Consider the following 26,281-nt stretch of genomic DNA (forward strand, 5'->3'; position numbering starts at 1 on the left):
AGACCAGAACCACCAAAAGGGCCCTGGGAGTCCTTACAATTGGATTTCATTGGTCCGCTTCCCAGTGCCAAGGGAGGGTATCGCTATTGCCTCGTGATAATTGATAAATTCTCAAAATGGGTTGAAACAATTCCCACGCGCAATAATACAGCAAACACCGTGGCACGTGTGATGGCGAACCAAATCATCCCTCTTTGGGGAGCGCCCATTCAAATTGAATCAGATCAGGGGACTCACTTTACTGGACAAGTCATGAAAAATATGTGCAAAATGCTGAACATCAAGCAAAAATTTCACATCCCATACAGGCCGCAAAGCTCTGGTATGGTTGAACGTGCGAACCGCACCATCAAAGAAAATATTGCTAAGCAAATAGCTCAACACCAAAACAGGTGGATTGATGCTTTACCCACCGTTCTGACTGTGCTGCGAGCAACCCCATCAAAAGCTACAGGCATCAGCCCATATGAGCTTATGACTGGAAGGGTGATGAAGTTACCCATTGATCCAGAAATTTCCCCAGCAGACCTGGGCCCCCTCATGCTCGCAACTCAGCAGACGGTGTTGGTGCAATTGCAAGAAAGGTTGAAAGTGCTGCACGCCCAGGCTGGACTGAAACAACAGCAGTCAGACCTGACAAATGATGCACAATTTAACCCAACCTCTGAAACAACATTTTCAGAAGGAGACATTGTGATGGTACGCGTTTTTGTAAAGCAAAACGCATTTTCCCCTAGATGGCACGGGCCCTATGAAATTAAAGCTGTTTGCAACAGTTGTGTGGCCGTGACCATCAGAGGAAAATTAAGATGGTACCACATGTCCCAGTGTAAACGGTTCAAAGGTTCATTGAATTAATTATGATCTTTTTCCTTCATAGGACAGTCATCGCAATTCCATGGAGGCCAGATGCCAGGACGGTGTCCGGACCCGCCTGCATCGAATTGGGACAACGAGTCACACTTGCACACACCTTAGGATGCGGTAGATGGGTATGGAAATATATCAAGGGGCCATCCACATCATACATTCCAGTCACATACAAAGAAATAGTCACATGGCCTCCCGGATTAGCACCGGAACCAAATTGTGTAACAAAAATATGCTGTAAGACAGGTTCTACCCATCTTCCAGACAAAAACCTCACAAGCTACACACGCGCACCAAAATTTCACCACAACATTACCGCCTGGTACCAACTCGAAGAATTTCCAGATTCAAATATTGGTAACATGCACACACTATATGAAAATAACAACCATGGAGGAGATCCAAAAAAATGTTATTCCACTAAGGACCTCCAACCAACCACATATAGGTGCACACACACTACAACACATAACAATACACATTTAAAGTTTACTGAACTACTTTTCAATCTAACAAATAAGGTATCGAACAATAATTTGAAAACATTTGTTTGGACTGGCCGAAAAGAAGGAACATACTGTGTGGGAAAATGTGAGGCAAATATGGATAATTATACTAGCCCTCACAATTGTTCATGGACTTTACACCATTACTTTAACTTAACCACATGCGGTTACAAAAAGCCCACACAGTGTCCGAAATTGTATACCACCCCTCCAGGTGGCATAATCAAAGGAAATGTAAATAAGACTTTACTACATGATGTCAATCTTGTGATAACACATGTCACGTATAACATCTCCAATGTGTTACCTGCTTATGTAAAACACTGCAACTTTAATGATAAGACGTATACATGGCTACAGTCACGCATCGATGATTTAATTTCTGATTACAAAAACAGACTTGCAGTTCAAATTCCATCTGCTCGTACCAAACGAGACCTGTTTGGAAATATAGCAGGCCTTTTTGGCTCAGTTAATTCTATATCCAACACTTACAAAATAACAGGTCAATCTCAATATTCAACTTGGTTGGCAAATCAGGTAGCTACTGGTTTTCAACACATCACCAATAGTAACGAAAACATTATCAAAGCGGTCAGATCTGAGGCGCAGGCGCTTCTGACGACCAGTCAATCAATTTTCAATCAGACCCGTACCATCGAGCATGACTTAGCCTGTAGATTGTATGCACAAGATCTGTTTACTGCAGCAAGACAAGAGATTTTAGATCTTCGTCTCCATAAAACACCTAGACATGTTTTAAATGATCTTATTGAAATTTTAGATCTACATAGATGGCTTGCATCAGAAAGAATGAAAAATATTAAGTATTCTGAATTACTATCAACCTTAATGATGTATACTGGAAATGAATGTACTGGCTGTATTGGGTTCTTTGCCACTTTCCCTCTAATTCACCCAGACCAAATTTATCTAAATTCCACTACCATACGCTCTATTGGCGTGGTAGTGAGGGATCAAATCATTAAATGGGATCATCTGACGGGATATATGACTTTGAAGGGCACTGAAACCTTGTTTGCCACTCGCACCTGTTGTCATGAGACATCCAGTTACATTATCTGTACCTGCAACACTTTACAACCCTTTTCTTCCAATGATTCTAAGCTCATTAACGTTCAGTCATTGCATGGTCATTCTGATGCTGTTCAAGTGTCTCACACACAGTGGTGCGTCGTCAGTGAGATGAATTCCTTCTCCTATGGAGGTCTGACCTGCCCTGCGAACCACACGTTCTGTCTGGAAGTGAAAGAGGACTTTTCAATGGGTCAGATAAACATCCTGGGGAGGGTACCGATGGACGTGGACGTTTCTCCCTGGTGGGAGGACACTTTCTATGAACAGAGCACTCAAGCTTTGGTCAAAACAATGGACTTGGTGCAAGAAATCATCTTACAGACTGAGTACCATCTCAACCAAGCGCAAGTGGAAGCGAATCTGGCGAGAAAGACTGCAGAAATCCTGTCCAGCTCCTCTACCCGCTCAGCAAGGTATGCTTATACCTGGTGGGACTGGACGTTCCGTGGATGTGTCCTCGCCAGTGTGCTCATCTTCTTATTCACACTCTGCCAGTGCTGCTACTTCAGATGCCTTCTCCGCACAATGCGCACTTCAACGAACGTGGCCATTGCGCTCAGTCCATTACAGATACCAGCCCTACGGAAATTGCAACCATAAGCGGACTTCATCAAATTTTGGCCCCTCAGGGACTGATCTAAATCTGCCCCAAGGGGCCAGGGGCGGAAACTGTAAGGATGGACTTCTACTAAGACTGAATTCAAGAATTCTAACCTGCTATAAAACAATAAAACTCACTAATCTGAAGAAGAGATCTATGGGACAGAGAGCACAACAAAACTTCTCCAATCTCGTCTCTTCCCCCCATGCTGAGTTCCTGACTCCTCACACTATCTGATCCCCTCCAGGTCTCATTCAGTCATGCAAAACACACACCTACTGTCTCCAGTTGTTTTATGAGAGGTCAAAGTAAATACTTTTGGTGCGAATGGTAAAGAAGGTTCATTCCCGCAGCAGCAGAACAGTCAGAAAAAGAAAACAATGCCTGTTCTTCTGTTGTGGGAGATGCCCCAATAAAGATCGTTGATAACATTTGTATTTATCCCCCAAACTCAGGCGTGACCACTTGGGCACGAGAAAGGGTCCAGCAAAAGCTGAATAAATATTTGGGTGCTAGATGTTTATTGTTCTTTTGTTCCACTGGGGTATTTAAAGGGGATTGGCAAACCACTCAAGGAAGCATCTGTAAACAGAACTTCCCACACTGTTGCTGTGTGTCTCTATTGCCAGGTATGCTGACTCTTTTAAACTATTTTTGATATTGCATTTTGAATTATGTTTGTATTTTATGCTGATCAGTTATGTATTGTGTATTCTGTTTAATCCTTTTTAATTGATGCTTAATCCTGCCTGGCAAAATAAATGTTACATCTTGATTTATTCTGAAGTATTCTGAAATCATTATTTTAATGTATTAAGGAGGCTGGTGCTACCGCAAATCTTAGTTAAGGTAGGTCAAACTAAAGGCGCATGTATACGGAGCAGTAGGCACGTAAACTGAAGACCTTTTGATTTCTGTCTATCACTGATTTAGCAAGTTGTATGGAAATGGCTAAAATAAACTACACTTTTTTGTACAAGTGAGCAGTAGGCAAATGACTTAAGAGGTATTAGCTAACCCTACATCCACTGACTAAAATCAGAATTAGCAAGTTTGTGTCCGTGAGAAACACGATCCGGCCGACGTGATCTCTATGCGGCATTGGGTCCATAATTAATTAATAACTGAAAGTATGGAAGGTCAAGAATAATAAAAGATCTAAATTAAATCACAATTCATATTTTGATCAGCTGTTAAGAGAGAAAATCAATAAATACGAAGAGTCACTTAAATTTGGAGTCAGATTAAATTATTCATGGAGTCAAAATTAAAATTGGAAATCAACTGTTTAATAAATTAAAGTAAATTTTCAGAAGCGCCCGAAAAGACATACACGCTGCATTGCCTTCGACCAAGACATCGGACACCGTCATTGGGCCGGTGATTGGAGCTTACAAAGGCAATCTTAGAACATCTCTACCTGGCATAGATCATAAGACTATCCAGGCCAAAATTATTCACATCATGCAATACATCATTCACCTTCATACATATAGGACAAGGAAAATTATTTTAATAATTTCTTTTCAGCATTACAGTCTTGTCAACTTCCTGTATGTAAATACTGTGCTGTGCATAGGACATGCATGGCTGTGGTCACACATCAATTGATTTAAATCCACATAAAAAATCTTATTGAGACCTATTAATCAATGCAACTGGTCTTTGGACAAAATATTTTTTATGTCCAGTCGTTAGCGTTGTTGCAAACCAGGAGGGCCCCCTAGTTTCCAACAAATGACTAATGACAATGATCTAAACAGCTAAATTTAAAATGCAGGCATTTCTATTTGTCAACTGAACAATTCAGACCTGCACTATTGAGTGTGACCTAGCCTGTACATCAAATGCACAGAGGATGATTACAAAAGTTAAACCAGAAATTTAAATCTCTGTTTCTATACATTTCATTCTCTAATTGAATCGATTAAAACATTAAGTTTCATTGATGATTTGCACTTATAACAACTAATGTAGACAATTTTACAATTATGAAATTGTGTATTTCCATGTTTAATTATGTGATATACTCTAATTACTCTAATTATGCATACAACTAGTAAATATACTAGTTATGGTGACTTTCTGCTACCCGTCCTTGATTCATCCAGACCAAGTCTAAATCCCACTACCAGATCACTGCGGTAGTGAAGAATTTGGTGATCAAATTACACCTGTTCATTAAATATATGATTTTGAAGAAGAGACCATATTTACCACTCGCACCTTTGACTTTTGGGTTTCATATTTTTGAGTACATCATGTTTTGTTATATTGTATTCTTGTGTTTATCCAATAACTTTTCCTCATCTTACAATAACCACAAATACATCAGTGTTCAATTATTGCATAGTCATTCAGAAGTTGTTCAGGTGTCTCACACGCAGTGGAGCGTCATCAGTGAAATGATTCCTTCAACTATGGACTACTGATCTGCCCGGCAAATGAAACCTTCTGCTTGAAGGTGACCGAGGACTTCTCAAAGGGTCAGTTAAAACATCCTAGGGAGGACAAAGATGTTTCCGCAAAGCGTTATGACACTTTCCAATGACACTTTCTGATCATGCTGACCAACGCAAACAGACTTGATACAACGAGATCATTCTACAGACTGAATACCAACGCAGCCAAATGCAGGTGGAAGCAAACCCGGCCAAGAGGGTCATGTGACACCCAGTCCGGCTGCTGCAGAATCCACACATTCTGCCATGCTTTCATTTTAATGTTCAACCTGTCGTAATGTTGTTATTTCAGGTGACGACTGGATTCCTGCACCAATCGACTAACACTGCAAACTACAGTGGTCAGGTCTATGAACACTGAAAATGTGGAAACAGGAAAATGTCCAAAAAATGTCCCCTTTGGCCTGATCTAAATCTGTCCCAAGGGGCCAGGGGCCGTCTGTAAGGACTGATTTTCCTGTTAAAACAAAACTCACCCTGCAATAATGCCATAAAATGCCCCCTGGACAGCAGATAGCAAAGACAGAGCACAGAACCTTGTCCTGCCCAAACTTATCTCCTTGTCCCTTTGTTTGACTTCAACTCATCCCCCCTCTCCCTCCCCCTCTCCCTCCTCAAGTCACTGAAAGTTAAATTAAGAATGTCTATATATCGCATATGGTGTATCTTGTGAATGTGTTGTTTTTTCCTTTTATCATTTTAAGTGTCTCAGTGCGATTGGTAAAATGGTCTTAATTTCATTGCAGTCATTGGTTTAATGAAAAAGATTGAAGAACTTAGGAGAATCCTGTATCTCCTCTCTGGCTGATATCTCTTTACGATATCTCCTGAAACCAGGTGCTACCCCCTGGGGTACATGGATTGGCCCAACCAACTCTAAACAACATTTGTTTAACCCCTTTTGTTCTGGTCTGGTATTTAAGGTGAGGGGACAGAGCAATCATTGGGAATCTTTTACCGGGATCATCCCCCACACAGTAATGCATGGCAGTATTTTCCTGTTGGAAAATCCTGACACATTACTGTGTGTCTTTGTCAGGAGAACATTGCTTACTTTTAGATTCATCTTTGAGTAAATGTATATTTGAATTGGCTTTTAATAAATTACTTCTGTAATTGGCATAATACATTTTTACCTGACAAATAAATGTTACATCTTGATTTATTCTGAAGTATTCTGAAATCATTATTTTAATATATTTAAGGAGGCTGGTGCTACCGCAAACTTAGTTAAGGTAGGTCAAACTACAGGCACATGAATGAACGGAGCAGTAGGCACGTCATCTTGGAGACCTGTTGATTTCTGTCTATCACTGGTTTAGCAAGTTGTATGGAAATGGCTAAAATAAACTACACTCTCTAGTCCGTAAGCAGTAGGCGACTGACTTTAGGGGTATATTAGCAAACCCTACATCCTCTGACTCAAGTCAGAATTAACAAGTTTGTGTCCGTGAGAAACACGAATTGGCCGACGTGATCTCTGTGCGGCATTCGGGTCCATAACGTATTAATAACTGAAAGTATGGGATAATCAGGATAATCAAAGATCTAAATTAATTCATAATCGATGTTTATGATTAATTTCTAATCAGAAATACGATCTAAATTTGATTATCATTTGAAATTGGAGTCAGATCAAACGTAGAGCTAAAGTAATACTAAAACTAAGTTCCAATAGATTAAGTGAACTTCACTGGAGCGCTGAAAAGACACGCTTTAAACCTTCGCCAGGCCGTTGGATTCCGTCGTTGGGCCAATGTGTGGTCCTTACAGTATTTACAAAACGACTGTTCACTATATGATTAAAGTGTGAAAATTAATTGTAAGAAAAAGTTTATATTAGTTCAAGTTTGCTCTGTGTGGATGCATTGTTCTGTTCCAGTGATGTTCTATGACTAAACCTTGAAGGGAAAAGATATCATCTATGGGGTCAAAGCCTGTTCCCCAATGGTATCTGCTGACGCCTGTGCTGGAGGCATATATACCCCTCGGGTCCCAACAAGTTTTCACCAAGGTGGTAGGACCCAGCGATCCATTGCACCACTTTGCATACCTTGTTTATTAGTGTAGCCTGCCATCCAGATAGTAAATATGCACTTGCTTTTTGCAATTCATCCATTGGGTTATTATGGAATCAAACTAGTCAAGAGTTCTAGACTTTGACGGGTTCTTCTTATTTGTTTTCATGTTGCTGTTCTCATAATTGCTGTTTGAGATTTTTATAGACAACTTGGCATATGTAACTCTTTAGGTATTTACAACACCACTGTTCACTATATGATTAAAGTGTGACACTTAATTGTAAGAAAAAGTTTATATTAGTTCAAGTTTGCACTGTGTGGATGTATTGTTCTGTTCCAGTGTTGTTCTATGACTAAACCGAGTATACCCCTCGGGTCCCAGCAAGTTTTCACCAAGGTGGTAGGACCCAACGATCCATATCGACCCTTTGCATACCTTGTTTATTCGTGTAGCCTGCCCTCCAGATAATAAATATGCACTTGCTTTGCAATTCATCCATTGGGTTATTATGGAATCAAACTAATCAAGAGTTCTAGACTTTGACGGGTTCTTCTTATTTGTTTTCATGTTGCTTTTCACATGATTGCTGTATGAGATTTTTATAGACGACTATGCCTAGGGCCTTGAAGTTCTATCACACCACATGTAGCCACTTATATGTTTTCTTACTTGGCATTTGTAACTCTTTAGGTATTTACAACGATTAAAGTGTGAAAATTAATTGCAAGAAAAAGTTTATATTAGTTCAAGTTTGCTCTGTGTGGATGTATTGTTCTGTTCCAGTGATGTTCTATGACTAAACCTTGAAGGGAAAAGATATCACCTATGGGGTCAAAGCCTGTTCCCCAATGGTATCTGCTGAAGCCTTTGCTGGAGGCATATATACCCCTCGGGTCCCAGCAAGATTTCACCAAGGTGGTAGGACCCAGCGATCCATTTCACCCCTTTGCATACCTTGTTTATTCGTGTAGCCTGCCCTCCAGATAATAAATATGCACCTGCTTTGCAATTCATCCATTGGGTTATTATGGAATCAAACTAATCAAGAGTTCTAGACTTTGACGGGTTCTTCTTATTTGCTTTCATGTTGCTTTTCACATGATTGCTGTATGAGATTTTTATAGACAACTATGCCTAGGGCCTTGAAATTCTATCACACCACATGTAGCCACTTATATGTTTTCTTACTTGGCATATTAGGTATATGCCAACTCTTTAGGTATTTACAACACGACTGTTCACTATATGATTAAAGTGTGAAAATTAATTGTAAGAAAAAGTTTATATTAGTTCAAGTTTGCTCTGTGTGGATGCATTGTTCTGTTCCAGTGATGTTCTATGACTAAACCTTGAAGGGAAAAGATATCACCTATGGGGTCAAAGCCTGTTCCCCAATGGTATCTGCTGAAGCCTTTGCTGGAGGCATATATATCCCTCGGGTCCCAGCAAGTTTTCACCAAGGTGGTAGGACCCAGCGATCCATTGCACCACTTTGCATACCTTGTTTATTAATGTAGCCTGCCATCCAGATAGTAAATATGCACTTGCTTTTTGCAATTCATCCATTGGGTTATTATGGAATCAAACTAATCAAGAGTTCTAGACTTTCACGGGTTCTTCTTATTTGCTTTCATGTTGCTTTTCCCATGATTGCTGTATGAGATTTTTATAGACAACTATGCCTAGGGCCTTGAAGTTCTATCACACAACATGTAGCCACTTATATGTTTTCTTACTTGGCATATGTAACTCTGTAGGTATTTACAACACCACTGGTCACTATATAATAAAAGTGTGCAAATTAATCGTAAGAAGAAGTTTATATTAGTTCAAGTTTGCTCTGTGTGGATGCATTGTTCTGTTCCAGTGATGTTCTATGACTAAACCGAGTATACCCCCCGGGTCCCAGCAAGTTTTCACCAAGGTGGTAGGACCCAACGATCCATATCGACCCTTTGCATACCTTGTTTATTCGTGTAGCCTGCCCTCCAGATAATAAATATGCACTTGCTTTGCAATTCATCCATTGGGTTATTATGGAATCAAACTAATCAAGAGTTCTAGACTTTGACGGGTTCTTCTTATTTGTTTTCATGTTGCTTTTCACATGATTGCTGTATGAGATTTTTATAGACGACTATGCCTAGGGCCTTGAAGTTCTATCACACCACATGTAGCCACTTATATGTTTTCTTACTTGGCATTTGTAACTCTTTAGGTATTTACAACGATTAAAGTGTGAAAATTAATTGTAAGAAATAGTTTATATTGGTTCAAGTTTGCTCTGTGTGGATGTATTGTTCTGTTCCAGTGATGTTCTATGACTAAACCTTGAAGGGAAAAGATATCACCTATGGGGTCAAAGCCTGTTCCCCAATGGTATCTGCTGAAGCCTTTGCTGGAGGCATATATACCCCTCGGGTCCCAGCAAGATTTCACCAAGGTGGTAGGACCCAGCGATCCATTTCACCCCTTTGCATACCTTGTTTATTCGTGTAGCCTGCCCTCCAGATAATAAATATGCACCTGCTTTGCAATTCATCCATTGGGTTATTATGGAATCAAACTAATCAAGAGTTCTAGACTTTGACGGGTTCTTCTTATTTGCTTTCATGTTGCTTTTCACATGATTGCTGTATGAGATTTTTATAGACAACTATGCCAAGGGCCTTGAAGTTCTATCACACCACATGTAGCCACTTATGTTTTCTTACTTGGCATATGTAACTCTTTAGGTATTTACAACACGACTGTTCACTATGTGATTAAAGTGTGAAAATTAATTGTAAGAAAAAGTTTATATTAGTTCAAGTTTGCTCTGTGTGGATGTATTGTTCTGTTCCAGTGATGTTCTATGACTATACCTTGAAGGGAAAAGATATCACCTATGGGGTCAAAGCCTGTTCCACAATGGTATCTGCTGAAGCCTTTGCTGGAGGCATATATATCCCTCGGGTCCCAGCAAGTTTTCACCAAGGTGGTAGGACCCAGCGATCCATTGCACCACTTTGCATACCTTGTTTATTAGTGTAGCCTGCCGTCCAGATAGTAAATATGCACCTTCTTTTTGCAATTCATCCATTGGGTTATTATGGAATCAAACTAGTCAAGAGTTCTAGACTTTGACGGGTTCTTCTTATTTGCTTTCATGTTGCTTTTCACATGATTGCTGTATGAGATTTTTATAGACAACTATGCCTAGGGCCTTGAAATTCTATCACACCACATGTAGCCACTTATATGTTTTCTTACTTGGCATATGTAACTCTTTAGGTATTTACAACACGACTGTTCACTATATGATTAAAGTGTGAAAATTAATTGTAAGAAAAAGTTTATATTAGTTCAAGTTTGCTCTGTGTGGATGCATTGTTCTGTTCCAGTGATGTTCTATGACTAAACCTTGAAGGGAAAAGATATCACCTATGGGGTCAAAGCCTGTTCCCCAATGGTATCTGCTGAAGCCTTTGCTGGAGGCATATATATCCCTCGGGTCCCAGCAAGTTTTCACCAAGGTGGTAGGACCCAGCGATCCATTGCACCACTTTGCATACCTTGTTTATTAATGTAGCCTGCCATCCAGATAGTAAATATGCACTTGCTTTTTGCAATTCATCCATTGGGTTATTATGGAATCAAACTAATCAAGAGTTCTAGACTTTCACGGGTTCTTCTTATTTGCTTTCATGTTGCTTTTCCCATGATTGCTGTATGAGATTTTTATAGACAACTATGCCTAGGGCCTTGAAGTTCTATCACACAACATGTAGCCACTTATATGTTTTCTTACTTGGCATATGTAACTCTGTAGGTATTTACAACACCACTGGTCACTATATAATAAAAGTGTGCAAATTAATCGTAAGAAGAAGTTTATATTAGTTCAAGTTTGCTCTGTGTGGATGCATTGTTCTGTTCCAGTGATGTTCTATGACTAAACCGAGTATACCCCTCGGGTCCCAGCAAGTTTTCACCAAGGTGGTAGGACCCAACGATCCATATCGACCCTTTGCATACCTTGTTTATTCGTGTAGCCTGCCCTCCAGATAATAAATATGCACCTGCTTTGCAATTCATCCTTTGGGTTATTATGGAATCAAACTAATCAAGAGTTCTAGACTTTGACGTGTTCTTCTTATTTGTTTTCATGTTGCTTTTCACATGATTGCTGTATGAGATTTTTATAGACGACTATGCCTAGGGCCTTGAAATTCTATCACACCACATGTAGCCACTTATATGTTTTCTTACTTGGCATATGTAACTCTTTAGGTATTTACAACACGACTGTTCACTATATGATTAAAGTGTGAAAATTAATTGTAAGAAAAAGTTTATATTAGTTCAAGTTTGCTCTGTGTGGATGCATTGTTCTGTTCCAGTGATGTTCTATGACTAAACCTTGAAGGGAAATGATATCATCTATGGGGTCAAAGCCTGTTCCCCAATGGTATCTGCTGACGCCTGTGCTGGAGGCATATATACCCCTCGGGTCCCAACAAGTTTTCACCAAGGTGGTAGGACCCAGCGATCCATTGCACCACTTTGCATACCTTGTTTATTAGTGTAGCCTGCCATCCAGATAGTAAATATGCACTTGCTTTTTGCAATTCATCCATTGGGTTATTATGGAATCAAACTAGTCAAGAGTTCTAGACTTTGACGGGTTCTTCTTATTTGTTTTCATGTTGCTGTTCTCATAATTGCTGTTTGAGATTTTTATAGACAACTTGGCATATGTAACTCTTTAGGTATTTACAACACCACTGTTCACTATATGATTAAAGTGTGACACTTAATTGTAAAAAAAAGTTTATATTAGTTCAAGTTTGCACTGTGTGGATGTATTGTTCTGTTCCAGTGATGTTCTATGACTAAACCGAGTATACCCCTCGGGTCCCAGCAAGTTTTCACCAAGGTGGTAGGACCCAACGATCCATATCGACCCTTTGCATACCTTGTTTATTCGTGTAGCCTGCCCTCCAGATAATAAATATGCACTTGCTTTGCAATTCATCCATTGGGTTATTATGGAATCAAACTAATCAAGAGTTCTAGACTTTGACGGGTTCTTCTTATTTGTTTTCATGTTGCTTTTCACATGATTGCTGTATGAGATTTTTATAGACGACTATGCCTAGGGCCTTGAAGTTCTATCACACCACATGTAACCAATTATATGTTTTCTTACTTGGCATTTGTAACTCTTTAGGTATTTACAACGATTAAAGTGTGAAAATTAATTGCAAGAAAAAGTTTATATTTGTTCAAGTTTGCTCTGTGTGGATGTATTGTTCTGTTCAAGTGATGTTCTATGACTAAACCTTGAAGGGAAAAGATATCACCTATGGGGTCAAAGCCTGTTCCTCAATGGTATCTGCTGAAGCCTTTGCTGGAGGCATATATACCCCTCGGGTCCCAGCAAGATTTCACCAAGGTGGTAGGACCCAGCGATCCATTTCACCCCTTTGCATACCTTGTTTATTCGTGTAGCCTGCCCTCCAGATAATAAATATGCACCTGCTTTGCAATTCATCCATTGGGTTATTATGGAATCAAACTAATCAAGAGTTCTAGACTTTGACGGGTTCTTCTTATTTGCTTTCATGTTGCTTTTCACATGATTGCTGTATGAGATTTTTATAGACAACTATGCCTAGGGCCTTGAAATTCTATCACACCACATGTAGCCACTTATATGTTTTCTTACTTGGCATATGTAACTCTTTAGGTATTTACAACACGACTGTTCACTATATGATTAAAGTGTGAAAATTAATTGTAAGAAAAAGTTTATATTAGTTCAAGTTTGCTCTGTGTGGATGCATTGTTCTGTTCCAGTGATGTTCTATGACTAAACCTTGAAGGGAAAAGATATCACCTATGGGGTCAAAGCCTGTTCCCCAATGGTATCTGCTGAAGCCTTTGCTGGAGGCATATATATCCCTCGGGTCCCAGCAAGTTTTCACCAAGGTGGTAGGACCCAGCGATCCATTGCACCACTTTGCATACCTTGTTTATTAATGTAGCCTGCCATCCAGATAGTAAATATGCACTTGCTTTTTGCAATTCATCCATTGGGTTATTATGGAATCAAACTAATCAAGAGTTCTAGACTTTCACGGGTTCTTCTTATTTGCTTTCATGTTGCTTTTCCCATGATTGCTGTATGAGATTTTTATAGACAACTATGCCTAGGGCCTTGAAGTTCTATCACACAACATGTAGCCACTTATATGTTTTCTTACTTGGCATATGTAACTCTGTAGGTATTTACAACACCACTGGTCACTATATAATAAAAGTGTGCAAATTAATCGTAAGAAGAAGTTTATATTAGTTCAAGTTTGCTCTGTGTGGATGCATTGTTCTGTTCCAGTGATGTTCTATGTCTAAACCGAGTATACCCCTCGGGTCCCAGCATGTTTTCACCAAGGTGGTAGGACCCAACGATCCATATCGACCCTTTGCATACCTTGTTTATTCGTGTAGCCTGCCCTCCAGATAATAAATATGCACTTGCTTTGCAATTCATCCATTGGGTTATTATGGAATCAAACTAATCAAGAGTTCTAGACTTTGACGGGTTCTTCTTATTTGTTTTCATGTTGCTTTTCACATGATTGCTGTATGAGATTTTTATAGACGACTATGCCTTGGGCCTTGAAGTTCTATCACACCACATGTAGCCACTTATATGTTTTCTTACTTGGCATTTGTAACTCTTTAGGTATTTACAACGATTAAAGTGTGAAAATTAATTGTAAGAAATAGTTTATATTAGTTCAAGTTTGCTCTGTGTGGATGTATTGTTCTGTTCCAGTGATGTTCTATGACTAAACCTTGAAGGGAAAAGATATCACCTATGGGGTCAAAGCCTGTTCCCCAATGGTATCTGCTGAAGCCTTTGCTGGAGGCATATATATCCCTCGGGTCCCAGCAAGTTTTCACCTAGGTGGTACAGGTAGGACCCAGCGATCCATTGCACCACTTTGCATACCTTGTTTATTAGTGTAGCCTGCCATCCAGATAGTAAATATGCACTTGCTTTTTGCAATTCATCCATTGGGTTATTATGGAATCAAACTAGTCAAGAGTTCTAGACTTTGACGGGTTCTTCTTATTTGTTTTCATGTTGCTGTTCTTATGATTGCTGTATGAGATTTTTATAGACAACTATGCCTAGGGCCTTGAAGTTCTATCACACCACATGTAGCCACGTATATGTTTTCTTACTTGGCATATGTAACTCTTTAGGTATTTACAACGATTAAAGTGTGAAAATTAATTGCTAGAAAAAGTTTATCTTAGTTCAAGTTTGCTCTGTGTGGATGTATTGTTCTGTTCCAGTGATGTTCTATGACTAAACCTTGAAGGGAAAAGATATCCCCTATGGGGTCAAAGCCTGTTCCCATATGGTATCTGCTGAAGCCTTTGCTGGAGGCATATATACCCCTCGGGTCCCAGCAAGTTTTCACCAAGGTGGTAGGACCCAGCGATCCATTTCGCCCCTTTGCATACCTTGTTTATTCGTGTAGCCTGCCATCCAGATAGTAAATATGCACTTGCTTTTTGCAATTCATCCATTGGGTTATTATGGAATCAAACTAATCAAGAGTTCTAGATTTTGACGGGTTCTTCTTATTTGTTTTCATGTTGCTTTTCACATGATTGCTGTATGAGATTTTTATAGACAACTATGCCTAGGGCCTTGAAATTCTATCACACCACATGTAGCCACTTATATGTTTTCTTACTTGGCATATGTAACTCTTTAGGTATTTACAACACGACTGTTCACTATATGATTAAAGTGTGAAAATTAATTGTAAGAAAAAGTTTATATTAGTTCAAGTTTGCTCTGTGTGGATGCATTGTTCTGTTCCAGTGATGTTCTATGACTAAACCTTGAAGGGAAAAGATATCATCTATGGGGTCAAAGCCTGTTCCCCAATGGTATCTGCTGACGCCTGTGCTGGAGGCATATATACCCCTCGGGTCCCAACAAGTTTTCACCAAGGTGGTAGGACCCAGCGATCCATTGCACCACTTTGCATACCTTGTTTATTAGTGTAGCCTGCCATCCAGATAGTAAATATGCACTTGCTTTTTGCAATTCATCCATTGGGTTATTATGGAATCAAACTAGTCAAGAGTTCTAGACTTTGACGGGTTCTTCTTATTTGTTTTCATGTTGCTGTTCTCATAATTGCTGTTTGAGATTTTTATAGACAACTTGGCATATGTAACTCTTTAGGTATTTACAACACCACTGTTCACTATATGATTAAAGTGTGACACTTAATTGTAAGAAAAAGTTTATATTAGTTCAAGTTTGCTCTGTGTGGATGTATTGTTCTGTTCCAGTGATGTTCTATGACTAAACCGAGTATACCCCTCGGGTCCCAGCAAGTTTTCACCAAGGTGGTAGGACCCAACGATCCATATCGACCCTTTGCATACCTTGTTTATTCGTGTAGCCTGCCCTCCAGATAATAAATATGCACTTGCTTTGCAATTCATCCATTGGGTTATTATGGAATCAAACTAATCAAGAGTTCTAGACTTTGACGTGTTCTTCTTATTTGTTTTCATGTTGCTTTTCACATGATTGCTGTATGAGATTTTTATAGACGACTATGCCTAGGGCCTTGAAGTTCTATCACACCACATGTAGCCACGTATATGTTTTCTTACTTGGCATTTGTAACTCTTTAGGTATTTACAACGATTAAAGTGTGAAAATTAATTGTAAGAAATAGTTTATATTAGTTCAAGTTTGCTCTGTGTGGATGTATTGTTCTGTTCCAGTGATGTTCTATGACTAAACCTTGAAGGGAAAAGATATCACCTATGGGGTCAAAGCCTGTTCCCCAATGGTATCTGCTGAAGCCTTTGCTGGAGGCATATATACCCCTCGGGTCCCAGCAAGTTTTCACCAAGGTGGTAGGACCCAGCGATCCATTGCACCACTTTGCATACCTTGTTTATTAGTGTAGCCTGCCATCCAGATAGTAAATATGCACTTGCTTTTTGCAATTCATCCATTGGGTTATTATGGAATCAAACTAATCAAGAGTTCTAGACTTTGACGGGTTCTTCTTATTTGTTTTCATGTTGCTGTTCTTATGATTGCTGTATGAGATTTTTATAGACAACTATGCCTAGGGCCTTGAAGTTCTATCACACCACATGTATCCACTTATATGTTTTTTTACTTGGCATATGTAACTCTTTAGGTATTTACAACGATTAAAGTGTGAAAATTTATTGTAGGATAAAGTTTATATTAGTTCAAGTTTGCTCTGTGTGGATGCATTGTTCTGTTCCAGTGATGTTCTATGACTAAACCTTGAAGGGAAAAGATATCACCTATGGGGTCAAAGCCTGTTCCCTTTCGAGGGAACTCGAACTGCGTCGGTGACGACACTAGGGGAACGCCCTTCAGCGTAGCACGTCTGAATTCATGAATGAAAACTAATCCAATCCTATTGGCGTTGCGTGATGACGTAGCGTGTGACGGCATAAGCGGATGTATACAAAAGCACGCCGGCACACAGAAATGTCAGCTTTTTGCTATTCAGCAAGCGCTCTGTGTGTGTGAAACAATTCTGTCCTATTTGGTGTTGTATGTCCTGTTAACTCTGCATTTCAATACAGAATCTAGTAACTCGGATCTCGCGTTTGCCGAGGCAGCGCGTTGATTACGAGTGTACTTTGCAATAAGATTCTGTGGCTGGGATCTCGCGTTTGTCGAGGCAGCGCGCAGATTTAAGGTCTGCTTTGCAATACAGAATCTAGTAGCTCGGATCTCGCATTTGCCGAGGCAGCGCGTTGATTACGAGTGTACTTTGCAATAAGATTCTGTGGCTGGGATCTCGCATTTGTCGAGGCAGCGCGCAGATTTAAGGTCTGCTTTGCAATACAGAATCTAGTAGCTCGGATCTCGCGTTTGCTGAGGCAGCGCGTTGATTACGAGTCTACTTTGCAGTTTGCGATACGATTCTATGACTGACATCTCGCGTTTGCCGAGGCAGCGCGTAGATTGAATGTCTGCATTGCAATACAGAATCTAGTAGCTCATCTCGCGTTTGCCGAGGCGCGCGTTGATTACGAGTCTATTTGCAGTTTGCAATAAAGATTCTGTGTGGGTGCTATAGGCATGCAGTTAGTCCCTGAAGGGTGCTGGCTGTGTTCATTGAGAAATAACTCGCCGCACACAGTGCGTTTCGGGTGTCTCAGCCGCGCCTGTTGACTTTCTTCTCGAGAGATGAAAGCCAAATTTATTGTGAACGACTCGAATCTCGCGTTTGTTGAGACAGCGCGTTAAGGGTCTGCAATAAAAGGGACACACGCGATCTGAGAAATAATACTGTTTGGGTGCGAGGCATTCACAGTCAGCTCCTGAGGGTGCTGGCAGGCTGTTCATTGTGAAATAACTCGCCGCACACAGTCGTGCGTTTCGGGTGTTTCAGCCTCGCACCTGTTGACTTTCTTCTCGAGGGATGAAAGCCAATTTGTAACGGCTCGCGTTTGCCGAGGCAGCGTGTAGTAGATCGTATAAATAAGTATTTAAACAGTATTCTGGTGCACTATCCAGTGTTTATGGCTGCATTTAATTCTGAGGAATTAAAATAATTAAAATATTATCTGACTTTAGAACTTGGTTAGATATTTTAATTCAGCCTAATATCTGAAGGAGAGTGTCGCTTCTAGAAGTCCCCCTCAAAAAAAAAAAAAAAAAAGCAAAAGCTGAGCTTGGGACTCTAGGCGGCGCTCTCGCCCAAGTCTCCTGAGAAGACGGATCTGAGGACTGTTCTTCAGGCCAGGAAGGTGTCGGGAGAGAGGTCCTAACTTATGTGAGACCTTGGAGGGCCTGAGGGCCTGAGGGCCTCCCTCTCACCGGGCCCTCAGGAAACTGGTGTCAGCATCCCGCCGCTAATTGCGCTTCGGGACACATCAGTTTCCAGCGAACGCACGCTGCTCTGTCTGCCCCAAGAGCTTGCGGCCAGGCAGCGCTGGCGTCCGCACACCGAGAGTCGTTTTCGATTATTCCCTGTCGGTCCTCCGCTTCAGGGTATCGTCAAGGGCTCTCACAAGACACTTGACACCAACCCTTAGGGGCTGGTTCCCTTGCTGAATTTTGTCGAGGCATGGCAACGTCTCCCCAATATTTCTCCATGGGTCCTGCGCACTGTAGAAATAGGGTACAGGCTGCAGGTCCAGGCTGCCCACCAAAAAAGAGGTAAGTATCAACGGGGTGGTTTGGACTGCAGTAGACCCAGAGCAGGGTCTGGTGTTAGAACAGGAAGTTTACTCGCTGCTGGCAAAAGGGGCCATAGAGCATGTTCCCCCACCAGTCAGGGAGTCCGGATTCTACAGCCGGTACTTCATAGTTCCGATGAAGGATGGAGGGTTGCGTCCACTTTTAGATCTGAGGCACTTGAATCGGTCTCTGAGGAGGTTCAGGTTCAAGATGCTCACTAATCCCATCATCGTGAGTCAAATTCAATCCGAGGATTGGTTTGTCACGATAGATCTAAAGGACGCCTACTTCCACATCTCCATCCTTCCATCTCACAGGAAGTTCCTGAGGTTTGCTTTCGGGGGCGAAGCTTACCAATATCGGGTTCTTCCGTTCGGCCTAGCACTTTCCCCTCGCACATTTACCAAGTGTATGGATGCAGCTCTAGCACCCCTGAGGCTCGAGGGCATCAGGGTGCTCAATTATATCGACGACTGGTTAATAATGGCCCAGTCGCGAGAGCTGGTGATTCGGCATCGAGATGTCGTCCTCGCCCGCATCCAGAGCCTGGGGTTAAGACTCAACACGAAGAAGAGCGTGTTGACACCAGCCCAGAGAACCACGTTCCTGGGAGTGGTGTGGGACTCAGTCACGATGCGGGCTCAGTTGTCTCCTGCTCGGATCGAGTATATCCTGACCACAGTGTCCAGGTTAAAGCTAGGCCAGGCCGTCACTGTCAAACACTTTCAGAGAGTGTTGGGTCTCATGGCAGCAGCGTCCAGCATGATACCTTCTGGCCTGCTACACATGAGAGCTTAACAGTGGTGGTTAAGAACCAAGGGGTTTTCCCGAGGGGAAACCCATTCCGCTTGATAAGGGTTACGCGCAGATGCCTTCGTTCCCTGTCAATTTGGAAGAAGCTTTGGTTCTTGTCCCAGGGTCCCAATTTGGGAGCGTTATGTCGCCGAGTATCTATTTCGACAGACGCCTCCCTCACGGGCTGGGGCGCGGTCATGGACGGCCGTTTTACGAGAGGCCTCTGGCAGGACCATCATTCCTCTTGGCACATAGATTGCCTAGAAATGTTGGCGGTGTTCCGGGCTCTGAGGAGCTTCCTGCCAGACCTCCATGGTCGCCATGTCCTTGTGAGAACCGACAACTTGTCGGTGGTGTCTTATTTGAACCGCCAGGGGGGTCTGAGGTCGCGCCCTCTGTGCAGACTGGCGCATCAGATCCTCCTGTGGTCCCAGCGGAGACTATCGTCTCTCAGGGCGATGTATGTCCCGGGGGACCAGAAGCAGGGAGCAGACGTCCTGTCGAGGCAGGGGCTGAGGCCCGGGGAGTGGCGACTCCACCCAGAGGTGGTGGAAGCCATGTGCGTGAGATTTGGCCCAGTGGAAGTGGATCCTTTCGCATCTCAAGAGACATCCCACTGTCCACTGTGGTACTCTCTCAGGCATCCAGCTCCGCTGGGGCTGGACGCCATGATGCAGACATGGCCGAGGCTGCGTCTGTACGCATTTCCCCCGATCGCTCTGCTCCCAGCACTTCTGGAAAGGGTCCGTCGAGACGGAGTCAGTCTACTTTTAGTAGCCCCGTTTTGGCCGGCCCGAGTATGGTTTTCGGACATCATTTCACTCCTGGCAGGCCCGCCATGGCAGATCCTTCTGAGGAGGGACTTGCTGTCCCAGGCGGAGGGCTCAGTTCTCCACCCTCGACCCGAGCTGTGGAAACTGTGGGTCTGGCCCCTGAGGGGGCACAGTACCTAGAAGCCGGCCTGTCAGCTGGAGTGGTCGAAACCATATTAACTTCCAGAGCTCCCTCCACGAGGAAGTTATACGGCCTTAAGTGGAATGTATTTTCCGTTTGGTGCAGAGAGCGTGACTTGGACCCAGTTAACTGCCCAGTGGCTTCAGTACTGGAGTTTCTCCAAGACCGCTTTTCTGCCGGGCTTACCCCGTCCACACTCAAGGTTTATGTGGCTGCCATTGCGGCTTTCCACGCTCCCCTGAGTGATGGCCCGCTGGGGAGGCATCACTTGGTCGTACGCTTCCTACGTGGAGCCTGGAGGATGAGACCTGCGACTCGCACCAGAGTTCCCTCTTGGGACCTGGCAGTGGTTCTCGAAGGGCTGGCCGAGGCTCCCTTCGAACCACTGGAGTCGGCTGAGGCCAAGAACCTTTCGTTTAAGGTGGTCTTTTTGTTGGCCATTACTTCTCTGAGGAGGGTAGGAGATCTCCAGGCGCTCTCTATTTCCAATGGGTGCTTGGAGTTTGCTCCAGGCAACATTAAGGCCATCTTACATCCCAGGCCCGGCTATTTGCCCAAGGTGCCATCTAATATGGCACGGCCTATGGTTCTGCAGGCATTTCATCCTCCACCTCACGTGACGGCGGATGAGGAGAGACTTCATCTGCTCTGCCCTGTCAGAGCACTGCAGTGTTATATTCAGAGGTCCTCCTCATGGCGGAAGTCAGACCAGTTGCTGGTGTGTTTTGGGTCGCCCAAGAAGGGGCTTCCCGCCTCTAAACAGACCATCAGCAACTGGATCGTTCAGACTATTTCCCTGGCCTATCAGGTGCGCAAATTGCCTTCACCTATGGCCGTGAGAGCTCACTCCACCAGAGGCATGGCGTCCTCTAGAGCCCTCCTTTCAGGGGTTTCTATCCATGACATATGTGAGGCGGCTGGCTGGGCCACTCCGCACACATTCATGAGTTTTACAGTCTGGACCTTCCCTCTACACCCGGTGCACGAGTGCTTTCGTCCTAAGTTGTGCCTGAAGACAGCTTCACACTAGGATGAGCGGGGTTTGTTGTGGTATAGTGGGTATCTCGTTCCCCTAGTGTCGTCACCGACGCAGTTCGAGTTCCCTCGAAAGGGAACGTCTCGGGTTACGTATGTAACCCTTGTTCCCTGAGAAAGGGAACGAGACACTGCGTCGGTTCGCCACACCTCACCCCGCCTGGAGCACTTGCTTCATAGCAAAAGCTGACATTTCTGTGTGCCGGCGTGCTTTTGTATACATCCGCTTATGCCGTCACACGCTACGTCATCACGCAACGCCAATAGGATTGGATTAGTTTTCATTCATGAATTCAGACGTGCTACGCTGAAGGGCGTTCCCCTAGTGTCGTCACCGACGCAGTGTCTCGTTCCCTTTCTCAGGGAACAAGGGTTACATACGTAACCCGAGACGTTCCCCAATGGTATCTGCTGAAGCCTTTGCTGGAGGCATATATATCCCTCGGGTCCCAGCAAGTTTTCACCAAGGTGGTAGGACCCAGCGATCCATTGCACCACTTTGCATACCTTGTTTATTAGTGTAGCCTGCCATCCAGATAGTAAATATGCACTTGCTTTTTGCAATTCATCCATTGGGTTATTATGGAATGAAACTAGTCAAGAGTTCTACACTTTGACGGGTTCTTCTTATTTGTTTTCATGTTGCTGTTATCATAATTGCTGTTTGAGATTTTTATAGACAACTCTGCCTAGGGCCTTGAAGTTCTATCACACCACATGTAGCCACTTATATGTTTTCTTACATGGCATATGTAACTCTTTAGGTATTTACAACACAACTGTTCACTATGTGATTAAAGTGTGAAAATTAATTGTAAGAAAAAGTTTATATTAGTTCAAGTTTGTTCTGTGTGGATGTATTGTTCTGTTCCAGTGATGTTCTATGACTATACCTTGAAGGGAAAAGATATCACCTATGGGCTCAAAGCCTGTTCCCCAATGGTATCTGCTGAAGCCTTTGCTGGAGGCATATATATCCCTCGGGTCCCAGCAAGTTTTCACCAAGGTGGTAGGACCCAGCGATCCATTGCACCACATTGCATACCTTGTTTATTCGTGTAGCCTGCCATCCAGATATTAAATATGCACTTGCTTTTTGCAGTTCATCCGTTGGGTTATTATGGAATCAAACTAATCAAGAGTTCTACACTTTGACGGGTTCTTCTTATTTGTTTTCATGTTGCTGTTCTCATAATTGCTGTTTGAGATTTTTATAGACAACTATGCCTAGGGCCTTGAAGTTCTATCACACCACATGTAGCCACTTATATGTTTTCTTACATGGCATATGTAACTCTTTAGGTATTTACAACACGACTGTTCACTATGTGATTAAAGTGTGAAAATTAATTGTAAGAAAAAGTTTATATTAGTTCAAGTTTGCTCTGTGTGGATGTATTGTTCTGTTCCAGTGATGTTCTATGTCTATACCTTGAAGGGAAAATATATCACCTATGGGGTCAAAGCCTGTTCCCCAATGGTATCTGCTGAAGCCTTTGCTGGAGGCATATATATCCCTCGGCTCCCAGCAAGTTTTCACCAAGGTGGTAGGACCCAGCGATCCATTGCACCACTTTGCATACCTTGTTTATTCGTGTAGCCTGCCATCCAGATATTAAATATGCACTTGCTTTGCAATTCATCCATTGGGTTATTATGGAATCAAACTAATCAAGAGTTCTAGACTTTGACGGGTTCTTCTTATTTGTTTTCATGTTGCTTTTCACATGATTGCTGTATGAGATTTTTATAGACGACTATGCCTAGGGCCTTGAAGTTCTATCACATGTAAAAACAATGGGTCGTACATTAATATTAATATTAGCTCAAATGATCTATAGGGAATTTTAATAATTAATCATGAATATGATTAATATTTTGTATGTTACAGTTACATTAATTTATCGCAGCTGAACTAGATTGATATATGAACGATTACCATAACGGGTTATGGTTCGTCATTAATACATCAATTGTTCTTATTTCAGCTCGAAGTTATGGGATAACTTTAATGGAATTAATTTAGTTATCAAACAATCTGTTTGTCCAGCGAACAGATTGTACGTAAGATTAAATTAACTCTCAAGGAAAATTATCCTTCTTACAAACACGAGAAAGAGTATCTTTTCCAGGCCTTGAAAAGACACTCTCAGTGTCTGTAGACTAAAATTAGGTTACTTAAATCGTAGCCTACCAAGGTAAAGCATATAGCTAAGATCGAACATTTCAGGGACTAAGTAACATGGGCAATTAAAACAGAGTCAGTCAAGGACATATGGAATTTAATAATTAGACTAATACTACATCGAAACTACGAGTATACACAGAGTAAATACATATTTACAACAGAAACATACGGATGAAAACATTACAAGACCAAACGGATAACAGATGAGATAGGGAGAGGATGAAAGGGAGAAAGTGAAACTAAAGTTCAGGATGAGAGAGATCACCGAGATGCTCTCTCTCATCGCAAAAACACAGGTAACCTTTTGAGAGACAGCAAGGAATCAAATCACATTAAAAGTTCAATAAACTTATCTTGCAAAATGGTTCTCTTTGTTGCTGAAGAACGCAGAGTTCATGCGTGTGTCCTAAGACCATCGTGCGTGTGTTTCTTTAAGAAAGCCGGGCTCGCGCTCTTGTGTCTTCTGGTGAGCGCGGTAGCGGGGTTTTCGAAAGAGTCTTTCTCTCTGAGTTGAAGTTGTCTGCTGCGTTTGCTTCATGGAGTCCGAAGACGAAAATAAAGAAAAGACTTAAAGAAAATTGAAAACGCTCCCAAAGGGAGCCATAAGGTCTTCTCGCTGACGAGGCGGGTTCGTGAAAGTGCAGGAACAAAAACAAGACGAAAGGAAATACAGAACAGAACTGAACGGAACGCGGAGTGTAACCGCTTTTCTAGGGCACAGGAATTTCACTCCTCCCTGGGGCTTGAGCCAATTGGAATGCGAAATTCCAGGCGGGAGAAAAGTTCTTTGTCTCACTATGAGTTTGATTTGCATGTTTTATGGCAGTCTTAGGATCATGCCATTTCTACGTTAAACAATTATAACTGCAGTAAAATGCATTTTATCATAATTTGGTATCCATATCTTTCCTACGGGTATATGGAGGTTTAATTCAAAACCAAATTTGGTATGTTTAAAAGCTACGGCCTAGAAGTACCTTCTTACTCTGTAAGATAAGTATTAAAAGTTCGATTAACAAACTTGGAATAAGACTAACCTAAAATGTGATGTGCATTTACAAGTGGGAATGAAAATTAGACTTTTTAAAAAGATCCACATGGCATATCTATGATTGCAACGGTGCACATCTGAAACATTATTCCTTTAAGGTTTACAAGAATACAACAACCCATCACAGAGAAGAACAATCGTGGAAAAGAGAAATTACATTCAGGTTTACATATTTTTTCAATGGTTATACATATAGAAAATGTAGGATTTAAGTAGGGTTAAAGATTAACCCTGCTCCACTCCTAAAATCTTTGTTGCTGGACATTCCTTTAGGCAATAAAACAGCAAAGTGGGGGGAAGGCAATTGCCAGAGAATATTGTTGAACATTCTCTTACTAAAACACTATTGATTAAAGAATACATTTCAAAACCACACCTCTATTATAAAGCCAAACTAAATCACACATGCCTAATGTAATTGTACATAAATTAAAGTATATTCTATCCTAATTTAAACACAAAGGGATGTTTGTGTGTGTTTGTGTGTGTGTAGAAAGTTTCAAGTTTCGTTATCTCTCTGTGGTCCAGAGAGGGGAAAGGGGGGTTCGGAATGTCTCTGAGGTGAAATTAGTGTCGTAAAAGTCAATTGGCCGACTAGCTGGAGCCAAAGCAACTGATTTACCTTCGGGGGTTCAGAGTGGGACAGCAAGAAGGAATGTGCGTTTATGTTCTGATTCAATGAGCCATGATTCATAGCCAATGTGGCTACATTCCCCCTTTTCGTCCGGTGAAGTCCGTGTGGACATCGTCGGACGACAATCATCACAATGGTCACATGGCAGGTGGATCATGACGGTAGGAAGGCAGGTGGTGCTTGGAGCTGAGGATTCAGCTCGATGAGGTTCGGCGTGGTCTCTGACTTGACACCACCTTTCTGGGGATTCCGTCTGAAACCTGCAAAGGTGCACAGCCCAATGTCGGCGGCGTTCCAGCCTCGGACCGCAGATGAAGTGTTCAGAACGGGCCGTCGAGCCGGTGCTCGGAGGGCTTTGTTGGCAGGAGCAATGTCCATGAGTTGGGACCCCCTTTTCTCACTACGGAGTTCCAGTCCTGGATTCAAGGTGACGTTGAAGTTTTTGGAGGATGGTAGTTTCAGTGCTGTCTGGTACTCTTTGCTGGGAAGCTGGTACCATGTCAGGCCATCAAGGTGTAGGATGACACCTTTCAGTACTTGAAGTCCCATTTTCTGGTTGAGCATGTTGACACGGCTGGTTGTGTCATGCTGGTCGTGAGTGACAGTGGCGGTGTGCACAGGTGCGTTAGCACGCCACCTTTCACCTGCTATCTCTGCTTGTGTGTGGGTGACTTTGCTGACCAGGGGGTGCAACCCGCAGATTTCTTCAGCGTTGTCTCTGAGTAAGGGTTCGCTAAGGCAGAGATAACAAATGTCTTTGGTCATAGTACACAGGTGTAGGTTTGGAGCTGAGTACCGT

The 26,281-nt window shown here is 42.2% G+C and overlaps 1 protein-coding gene across 1 annotated transcript; it reads left to right on the forward strand.

Moving 5' to 3' along the window:
- Nucleotides 1-270: 270 nt before the first annotated feature.
- LOC308690384 (uncharacterized protein) lies at nucleotides 271-3,074 on the forward strand (the record flags this gene model as incomplete). Its single annotated transcript, XM_081364785.1, has 3 exons — nucleotides 271-699; nucleotides 881-956; nucleotides 1,591-3,074. 3 exons carry the CDS (start codon nucleotides 271-273, stop codon nucleotides 3,072-3,074), a joined length of 1,989 nt encoding a protein of 662 aa, XP_081220911.1.
- Between the last annotated feature and the right edge of the window lie 23,207 nt (nucleotides 3,075-26,281).

The sequence above is a fragment of the Scardinius erythrophthalmus genome (assembly GCF_964197995.2).
Source record: "Scardinius erythrophthalmus genome assembly, chromosome: 5".
NCBI lineage: Eukaryota > Metazoa > Chordata > Actinopteri > Cypriniformes > Leuciscidae > Scardinius > Scardinius erythrophthalmus.